Consider the following 11,109-nt stretch of genomic DNA (forward strand, 5'->3'; position numbering starts at 1 on the left):
ATCGCTCTTTGTCACGGAAATCCTAACACTGAATTCTTACAGCGTGTTAGTGCATCAGGTAACTCAGGTAGGAGGTGCGGCCTACAGTTTAAAGCGGGGTTTTTCGGGATCTCTTTTGTATAAATAAGGTCACGGTGTCATTTACTCATCTTAGAATCCATATAGAACCATTTTTTCCCCCAAGAGAGTATAGATAATGGCTTTTGAACATGTTTGCATAAAATAAATGATCCAGCTGTGTTCTAATTACATTTCGAGAGGCCATCCTTGAAACGTTGGTGCCTTCTTGCCTCACTGTGTGTGTCTCACTGCGCCCTTAACTCTGAGACTGAACCCAAACGTGATATCAACTTCATCTTTGGTTCACAGAAAAGCTGAGAGCTCTTTAAGTTTCATTTCCGTCCACGACATTTTAAAATACAAATGCAGTTGTTTACTATAAACCTAATAGGAAGTGAGCAGAACTTGGGGCAGTGCGTCATTAGGCTGCCAGGCAACGTAGGACGTCTGCATCTGGAAGCTTAATAAAACAGTCGGTGGGTGTGTTTATGGCTGACGAGATGCATAATACACAGTCGAATACATCGTTTACTCCTGAGCTTATGAGCCGTGTTTCAGCAAAGTCACCGTTAACAGTATCGGTGCACATTCAGACCTGATATCATCTGGTTTGGACCTTGGTGCTGTGCCTTCGTGGATATCGGCGTCAGATATTTGCGAAGCGAACACAAATGACCGCAGATCTCCACAGCCACACTCCAACATCTAGTGGAAAGTCTTCCCAGAAGAGTGGCGCTTAATATAACAACTAATAGGGAATAAATCTGGAATGAGACGTTCAGCAAGCACATTATGGGTGTTACGGGCAAACACTGGACCGAATAGAGGGAAGGGAAGGTCAGTTCTGTTTATTTGTTATAGATGTCTTGTTGAAAGCACCGATGGGAAAACAAACCGTGGTTGTGACGGAGCCGTTCTGTTTACCTGAGCAGAGACTTCTCCAGGACTGTAGAGTCCACGGTGGGTTTTTTTTTTTCAGCTCTAATGTCATGCAGCCTTTCTGATGTACACACAAGTCTCTGCCATTCAAGTGGGAGGAAGTTGAGCTGAACCACACCGCTTTAGGCAGGTTTCCATTACAGCCTACATGCATACTAGCATCCTAACGTACCACAGTAAATCAGCTTCCTCAAACCGTGTAGCACATGAACCTCCAAGTTACTGTATTTCCCAGGAACGCTCCTAGATCATCTTCTTATGAATCGTCACAATGATTTCAGTGTTTGAATAAACAGTTTAAAGTGTTTTGTTCACAATTAGCCAGAGGTGGGAGTAAGTCACGCATGTGCAAGTAACAAGTCATGAATGTCAAGTCAAAGTCAAGTCGAGTCTTTTCTTAATATTTGTCAAGCAAGTCTCAAGTCTTAAATTTGCGACTTAAGTCTGACTCGAGTCAAGTCGAGTCCCCCATCTCTGAGTCATTTAACTCAAGTCCGAGTCAAGTCTCAAGTCATGAATGTCAAGTCAAAGTCGAGTCTTTTCTTAATACTTGTCAAGCAAGTCTCAGGTCTTAAATTTGCGACTTAAGTCTGACTCGAGTCAGGTCGAGTCCCCCATCTCTGAGTCATTTAACTCAAGTCCGAGTCAAGTCTCAAGTCATGAATGTCAAGTCAAAGTCGAGTCTTTTCTTAATACTTGTCAAGCAAGTCTCAAGTCTTAAATTTGCGACTTAAGTCTGACTCGAGTCAAGTCGAGTCCCCTATCTCTGAGTCATTTAACTCAAGTCCGAGTCAAGTCTCAAGTCATGAATGTCAAGTCAAAGTCGAGTCTTTTCTTAATACTTGTCAAGCAAGTCTCAAGTCTCAAATTTGCGACTTAAGTCTGACACGAGTCAAGTCATATGACTCGAGTCCCCCATCTCTGCAATTAACCCCTTACACATTACCACACAGGCCTGGTTTTAATTCTTCCGTACCTGCTCGTTAATGTAATCGCAGCTTTTACATTTTGATGTCTCTTTTTGTTTCTTTCCCTCTATATTCCATGCACGAACATAAGCCTTTCTGTCAGAGTAGTGCATACGGTGTCACTTCCTGTCAGTACAGGGCATGTTGTGGTGTGAAGGTGTTCTTTGGTTCTCAGGTGTAAATGAACATCAGTTCTGGACTGAGTTACCGAACGGTGACTCACCGCTGAAGCTTTATTCTTGCAGGGATTTATAACGTGTGGCTGTGAAAACACATCTGCCTTTATAAATAACTTCACGTCAGCGCAGTAGCTTTTACACAGGCTGACTTCCACTAGAGACACTGTAATTAGAAAAAAGAAGAAGAATGAATAGAAACAAAAAAATACCCTCCAGTATGTTACATGGACGTTTGCTTTGAGAATTTATGTAAAAATCTAATGTTCAAAATGAAAAAGCAGCGTCTCATCACCAAAATATTCATTTAACTAAAATAAACACGATTTTACATAAAATAAGTATCTAGAATAATATCATTTATCGACAGGGTTACATTTTAAAGGAGTTTGAACCTAACTTAATATCCTGTATTTATATGAAACATTTGAAAGTGTTTTATTATTATTATTATTATTATTATTATTATTATTATTATTAATTATAATTATTATTATTATTAGTAGTAGTAGAAGTATTAGTATTATTATTATCATTATTATGTTTTTTATTATCAATATTATCATTATCATCATTGTCATTATCATTCATTATTAATATCATTATTATTATTATTATTATTATTATCATAATGTTTTTATCATTATTATTATAATTTTATCATAATGTATTATCATTATCGTGATTGTCATTATCATCATCATCATCATCATCATTATTATTATTATTATTATTATTATTATCATTATAATTATTATTATTATCATCATCATTGTTATCATTATAATAATTATTATTATTATTATTATCATTATTATTATTATTATTATTATTTAAAGAGAATGAGAAATGATATGAAAAATATAAAACATTCACAGCAGTCAGACATCATTGTCTTTGTCAGTCTGCATACAATTGTGTGTGTGTGTGTGTGTATGTGTGTGTGTGAGTGTGTGAGAGAGAGAGAGAAAGTGTGAGTATTTTGTGCTATAGTACAGATTTTTACCACCATGCACAAAAAAGGAAACTCTGCTGCTAAATTCTGCACCGATTCGACTGAGCGCCTTCTGCTGTACATAAAAAACAAGCGTTACTTTTTTATTTATTCATTACACAAGACATAACGGTGAACATCACTTCTGAAGGGTTATCGATACTGTCTGTAGGTATGGGGGGGGGGTGTATGCAATATTTTATAATGTATGTAATATTTTAGACCATGGAATCTGTGTAGTATAGACAGGGTTTGATCTTTGTTAGAAATCTCATGCCTGAGATTTCATGTTTCATGGCAATGATGCCCTGCAGTTACTTGGAGCTCAATCCAGGGTGTATTCCCACTTTGTCAGTACTGCAGGGGGACAGACTCCAACTTCCTAAGATGGGAGGTGTGAAGAAAATTGTGCACTGAGATACATATGACAAATAAAGGCTTATGTTTCTTCTTGCATTTACAGACATTCGGCATTCCCAAAGTTTTCGTTAGCTGAAGCCTTTCTACTTTAAGTACAACTTAGGATTTTACTCAACATGTAATAAATGTGTTTTTCTTTAGCATTTTTACTCTTCTTTTTGGATTATTTGTGATATTCAGTGTTGTATAAAGTACTAGAAAGAAATACTTGAGTAAAAGTACAAGTATCGTACTAGAAAAAGACCTTGGTAGAAGTGAAAGTTACCTTTTAGAATATTACTCAAGTAAAAGTCTTAAAGTATCTGATATTTACTGTACTTAAGTATCAAAAGTCATTTTCTGATATTTAATGTACTTAAGTATTTGAAGTAAAAGTAAAAAGTAAAATTTCAGTGATTTTCGGTAGGCATAAGAGCAGGATAAACTGTGAGCTTGTTGATTTCATCTTTAGGGGTTTTAGCACTCAGTGCGAATTTAAAACAAGAAGAGTTTTATATTATATATTATATGACTACATAGTAACCCAGAAGTTATGGTATTATTTAAAATGGCAAAAGTGGACACCAAAATTTTATGCATGATGTAATGATGTCAGTCTCTAATCAAATCAGTTCTTGTATGTGTGCATTCTCTACAAACAGTGTGTCCAATGAATGCAGTCATTAATAAACTAATATTCACAAGACAAAGAACAAATCAGTAAATGTTATTTTTATTTAGTATTGAATGGATTGTTGGGGGTCACGGTGGCTTAGTGGTTAGCACGTTCGCCTCACACCTCCAGGGTCGGGGTTCGATTCTCACCTCCACCTTGTGTGTGTGGAGTTTGCATGTTCTCCCCGTTCCTCGGGGGTTTCCTCCGGGTACTCCGGTTTCCTCCCCCGGTCCAAAGACATGCATGGTAGGTTGATTGGCATCTCTGGAAAATTGTCCGTAGTGTGTGATTGTGTGAGTGAATGAGAGTGTGTGTGTGCCCTGTGATGGGTTGGCACTCCGTCCAGGGTGTATGCTGCCTTGATGCCCGATGACGCCTGAGATAGAGCCTCCCCGTGACCCGAGGTAGTTCGGATAAGCGGTAGAAGATGAATGAATGAAAAGAATGAATGGATTGTTTGCATTAATATTTTGTTTGTGCTACAACTCTGGAAATAAGAATAGTGAAATTTCACTGCTTTTGGTTGCCGTATTTGTGGCTTTCCGCCGATTAACATTATAGATAAACGCCTCCAGCTCTGACTGCGCGTGCACGCTGCGCGTCCCTGTGCTTCTCCTTGGAGCGTGCGGAGCGTAATGCAATCTAGGAGCAGTAATTCGCCAAACCTCCCTTATTGCAGTCGCACACATTTCTTCTGATTTTATTTTGTAGTAACGAGTAACGAAGACGCTTAGTGGAAATATAACGGAGTAAAAGTAGACATTTTATCTAGGAAATGTAGTGGAGTAAAAGTGAAAGTTGACATAAATTTAAATAGCGAAGTAAAGTACAGATACGTGAAATTTCTACTTAACTACAGCAACGAAGTATTTGTACTCCGTTACATTACAACACTGATGATATTTATATTGATTTGGCGATAGATTGTTAAATATAATTGTAACTTATGTGACATAATGTGACACAGCCCCTGTTGGGGGAAACTCAGATGTCAGAGGTCAGGGGTGACCCTTTAACACAAGCGTAACGAACATCAATTCCACCTTCATGTTATCTCGTCTGTCTTAAAAGCCCAAGGCAGGGAAACACGAAGCCACGTCCTGAAAACAAGCTCACAGTTTATCCATTTTTCATCAAGTATTTAAAACAGTAATGCTTGTTTTCCCACCTCAAATGAGGCGTGTAATCCGATTTCTGCTGCGGGGAAATAAACACGTTCACACGCCGATGGGAAAACAGAGCACATTCCTACCGCTGTAGAAATACACGTGTTTTTTACCTCTTTGGTCGAATGTTTGAGAAAGGGAAAAGAAGCTGCGAGCTGTCAGGCAGCACAAATGCAGAGCTGCTTAAACATGACTGATGGAGAAAGTCATGCTGTTAACAATATGGTGAGTTCACACACCTGACTCACACACCTGCAGAGAGGGAGGAAAAAAGAAGAAAGAACGCAAATGAAAGCGTTTTTCACTCAAAAACAGCAGTCCAGGCAGCTCAATGCTCAGTATTTTAGTACTGTAAAAATGTTTCTTTTTTAAAAGTTGACTTGTCTGGCTGGGAACCAGTAGCGGTTCTAGGATTTTTCTGTAACAGGGGCCATTAAGGGGCCACATGTTACATTCAGGGGCCAAGTACAGGGTACATTCAAGCACACAAAATAATTTATTCAGTACCGTGCAAATACATTTCAGCAGTCATTCCTTTTTCAAACGCTCGAGTGCCGGCAATTGTTTGGGGGTGGAATTGCATCTGTGATCGTTGTGAAAAATTCTCCGGTTTCTCTTCTCGTCTACGATTGATGGAACGGGGGCCAATCAGGGGCCAATCAGATTGGAACATAGTGAAACCTTTCAGCTCAGGGATTTATAACCCCACTGATTTATTATCCTGTGTGTTTTTTATTCCTCGTTAAAATGTAATACAATTACGAGACTTTATTATTGTTTATTCTGTTCTAATTCTACTACAGCTTGTAACCCTGATGCCTAGCTAGCAAAAAAAAAAGAATAATTTTTTAAATTAATAATAATAATTTAAAAAAAATTCTATATGAAAGTAGAGAAGGTGTCATCAACGTGGCAACGTAAACAAACTTCTAGCTACTTCTAGATGTTAACTTCAGATCATCGACAGTTCTAACGCTGACTCTACAGTTAGCTGTTTTGTGCGCTTGAATAAATGTTCACTACTTTACACCATTAGTTTGTTACTAAAAAATGACATGCAGGGGTCCTTGTTTTTCCCCCACTTTAGAGTGCAAATGCGTGGAATTTAGAAAATTCCTTGTCTGAGATAAATCGATTATTGTACAGCAATTATTGTAGTGAATCTTGTGCCATGCTGCTGTAGTAGAGACAAAATATCACGACATAATTACACGTCAGTTTTTAAATAACACAATGACCAGAGTTTAAGAAATATTTTATTTACTTTTCCGAAACAACACTTGCAGTGTTACAAACATTTATTGAATAAACTTTTTTATCATTGTGATCCAAAGCGTTGTCTTGAATTCAATTTTGTTTAAGACCGGATGAGATCGTCTTCATTCAGTGTTTACTTCTTTTCTGAACAGCTGCACAATTGTTAATAATAAGAACGTTATACAAAACACAACATTATATCACACACACACACACACTCACACACACACACACACACATATGCCCCCCCACACACATACATACACACACATACTCACACACACACACACGCACATGCATATACCCCCCCACACACACATACACACACACAAACTCCAAATGATTCCAAATAACATTCATTTAAAAACAGCATTAAGACAATGTTGAAATATAAAAATGCAAAAAAATAAAAATCAAGTATCAGAAAACAGTTTATATGATTTAAAATCTGAACTGTGCTCAAACCTGAGCTCGATTACATTCGTCTAAAAACAGAAGGCTTTGATAAGTAAATGTCAAGGCTGTAATTGAGAAGATGGGTAAACTAATAATTCGTTAACTCTGTACGACGTATTGTTCTGTTAGAAACACAGCTGAATTAAATCGGTAATTAGGTAATTTAATTGATTTATGACTTAAATAAATACAAATGACTGTTTAAATGTCAGTCCTTAAGATATCAAAATCGGTACCTTAACACAGAAATCTTCCTTTAAATTAGAACTATTTAAACATCTGATCTTTATGAAATGAACTTCAAGGAATCCAGGTTACCTGCATTAAATTGTTGTTTTGGGCAGTTTTCAAGTCTTACAGGTAAAAACAAAGTCCCTTTATTTTATCCTCTTGTACCGCAGCAAGCTGACAAATTTATTTATTAACAATATTTCAGACTTTTTATCCATTTACGTTTAATGTTGCAGAACCTCTACGGGACAAATTTCTCTCTCTTGAAGTAAAGTGATGTTAGAAACCTTCGTTATTATTATTATTATTATCTTTAGGTTACGTGGTGTAACCAATTCCTAACATCACTCCTCTCCTTCCACTACTAGGCCTGGATGCTCCGGGCCATCGGATGTCCTGCACGTCTCCACTTCCAGCTGCAGCTCCTCGAAGGATGAAGCACTGGAGCTCCTTCTGCTCCTCCGGCTGCCTGTGTCAGTGTCTGAGAGCGAGTCCCTGTGCTGGTGGTACAGGACAGATGGAGAGTGCGACAGAGATGGAGACGTGTCTCTGCTGTGTGACTGGAGCAGGTCGCTGACTGAGCTGCACTCGCTGTGAGAGTCTGCACCTACACACACACACACACACACACACAAACACAGGTAAACAATTGCACAGATGAGAACTGAGAGCCTGAAATACTTTCTCTTGGGTTCCAAATATTTAATTAGGAACATGGATCTAATTTGTGGGAGGATTGAAGCTGTGCCTATGCTGTACTGTACTACATCTATGCACTTTAGAAGGCAGAGAACTGTCACGACTGCACAGAGCTAGCGACGTAGTGAGTCAACACACCAGCTTCAAACCGATCCTCCTTCACCAAACAGTCACAGAGGTGTTTCAGATCCTAATCCTCTTTGGCCTTCTCTCTGATGGGTTTAGAAAAGTACAGAGACGCCATTCAGCGCTTTTTATCAGCGCCTGAGTAGCACTTAATACAAATAACAAGATCCCTGAGTTCTTAAGCTGGCTCTCCTTTTAAGCTAGAACAAATCCAGACCTTCTGATCTCTCAAACAAGCCTTTCCTAACATTGTTCCCACCCAACAGCTTGGTTCTAAGTAGGAATAACAAGCATGATGTGTTTCAGTCTCTTATAGAGTCATAGAACAGACTCGGCTCTAAGGGATGTGCTCTGTGACCTACAGAATGCTCTAAATTGTGGACATGTTTCTCTTCTCATGATATTCAGCTTGACTGCAGGATTTGACAAACGTTTGTTGACAAACGTGCTTAAATACGCAGCCGGTTTATACAGATGAGGTCTTGCTGTGTTTAGATATTTACTCGACAGACCAGTAATCAGTGAGTCTATAAAAGGTGTTAAGGGTTCGGTTTAAACTAAAAATGTTCCTTCTATCAAACCATTTGCGTAAACATAATTCAGAAACGTAATGGTGGCGTTGAGGTCTATGCTGATTGGTAAGGAAAGTCCTGAAAGGTTAGAAGTCACCGGTTAGAAGACCCCATACCACGTCACTGAGGCCAGTCAACAAACGGCTGAAGACCTGAACGAGTTCTACTGTAGGTTTGAAAAACAAAAGCCTGCTCTGAAACCTCAATACTACAACAAGGCCATCAACACCCCCCCCCCCAAACCTCCCCACCCCCTGTTCCTCAGATCTGTGAAGATGATGTATGCAAAGTCTTCAGCAAACAGAAGATAAGGAAAGCCAAAGGCCCAGACGGTGTCTCTCCAGCCTGCCTCAAAGCCTGTGCTGTCTAGCTATCATCCATCTTCACATTGATCTTCAACAGATCACTGGAGCTGTGCGAAGTCCCTTCCTGCTTTAAACGCTCCACCATCATCCCTGTACCCAAGAAACCAAAAATCACAGGATTAAATGACTATAGACCTGTTGCTTTAATGTCTGTGGTCATGAAGTCATTTGAGAGGCTGGTGTTGGCCTACTTGAAGGACGTCACTGGACCCTTTCTGGACCCGAGCAAACAGGTGTGTGGATGATGCAGTCAACATGGGACTGAACTACATCCTCCAGCGTCTGGACAAACCAGGGACTTATGCAAGGATCCTGTTTGTGGACTTCAGCTCCACCTTCAACACCATCATCCCAGGTACCCTCCTGAATAAACTGACACAGCTCGCTGTACCCACCTCCATCTGTCAGTGGCTCACCAGCTTCCTGACAGACAGGCAGCAGAGAGTGAGGCTGTGAAAACTCACATCCAACACCTACACCATCAGCACTGGAGCTCCTCAGGGCCGCGTTCTCTCCCCACTGCTTTTCTCTCTCTCACAAATGACTGCACCTCTAAACACCTCTCTGTCAAGCTCCTGAAATTTGCAGATGACACTACAGTCATCAGTCTCATCCAGGACAGAGACGAGTCTGCATACAGACGAAGAAACGCCCATACCCTCCCTCCCCCCACTCAGCATCATGGAAAGCACTGTGGCTGCAGTGGAGTCATTTAAGTTCCTGGGAACCACCATCTCCCACGACCTGACGTGGGACACTCACATTGACTCCATTGTGAAAAAGGCCCAGCAGAGGTTGTACTTCCTTCGTCAACTGAAAAAGTTCAACCTGCCAGAGGCAAAGATGACAGAGCTTTACTTCGCTGTTATTGAGTAGGTTCTGTGCTCTTCTAGAGCCGTTTGGTTTTGGTATGCGAGCAAATACAGGGCAAAAAGGTTTAAGGCGACTGCAGGACTGTTAGGACAGCAGGGAGAATCGTTGGTGTTCACCTGCCCAACCTTCAGTACTTGTACAACTCTAGAGTGAAGAAACAGGCAGGTGCATCATTACAGATCCTTCTCCTAATGTGCATCTGCTGACCATGTCCATGCACAACGATCTGATCTCACCTTCGGTCACAGCTCCTAACCTTGGGGTAACCATGGATAATCAACTCTACTTCTCCTCGCATGTTGCTAATGTGACACACTCATGTCGGTTTCTCTCTACAAAGTTAGAAGTTTTCGGGCATTTTTGTCCACACAGGCTGCTCAGGTGTTTGTTCAGACTCTTGTCATTTCAAAGCTGGAATACCGCAGCTCTCTCTGTCAGGTCTACCTCTGAACGCAATTCGTCCTCCGTAAATGATCCAAAATAGTTCTCCACCCCACCCCACTGGCTTCTAAACACTGATGCTTGTCTACAAAGCCAAAAACGGACCAGCTCCCTTTTACCTCGAAGCTCTTATCACTCCTCACAGTGCACCTCGCACCCTCAGATCTACCATCACTGCTCGAATGGTCCCACCACCTCTCAGGGTAAGAGGGAGGTACACGGCAAGACTCTTCTCAGTTCTGGCACCGAGGTGGTGGAGTGAACGTCCCCTACGTGTCCGAAAAGCTGAGTCATCTTCCGACAACAGACTTAGGATACCAACAACTTAAAACCGTTCAGGTTTTTTTTTAAACCTCCATATTGTCGCTGTCAGGTGGAATCCTCGGATCTCCAAAACCGTTATTTTTCAGGAAATCAAAAAAACGCCGTTCCTTATCTGCAGTGCACAGGGTTTAGTCCGCGTTGCAGTGGATTGTCTTGCGCTAAATTCCTGTCCTCAGACGAGCACCAGAACTAGCGGGGTCAAGATTTTTTTTCTTGAGCCCAGTGTTTTGAAGACATTTACCTCAGAAGACGTGTTGATTCGTTGCGACTCTTATTAAGGAGAAATATGCCGTGAAGCTCTCCCACGGAGTGAGGAAGAGGTGGACAGTTGAAGTGTCCAATGGAGTTATGAGATTTGCGCTCAAGCTATTTTCAAGACTTTAGATT

General features: G+C 40.4%; 1 protein-coding gene across 1 annotated transcript in view; it reads right to left on the minus strand.

Annotated features, from left to right (window-relative positions):
* Positions 1–7,653: 7,653 nt before the first annotated feature.
* The window catches only part of LOC132838039 (testis-expressed protein 264 homolog), a 37,673-nt gene continuing 34,217 nt past the window's right edge, over positions 7,654–11,109 (minus strand). The window contains exon 4 of the mRNA XM_060858142.1: positions 7,654–7,929. Within this exon, the coding sequence (XP_060714125.1) occupies positions 7,667–7,929 (263 nt within the window). The 3' untranslated portion in view covers positions 7,654–7,666. The remainder of the gene's footprint in view (positions 7,930–11,109) is intronic.

This window comes from Tachysurus vachellii, chromosome 22 (assembly GCF_030014155.1).
Source record: "Tachysurus vachellii isolate PV-2020 chromosome 22, HZAU_Pvac_v1, whole genome shotgun sequence".
NCBI lineage: Eukaryota > Metazoa > Chordata > Actinopteri > Siluriformes > Bagridae > Tachysurus > Tachysurus vachellii.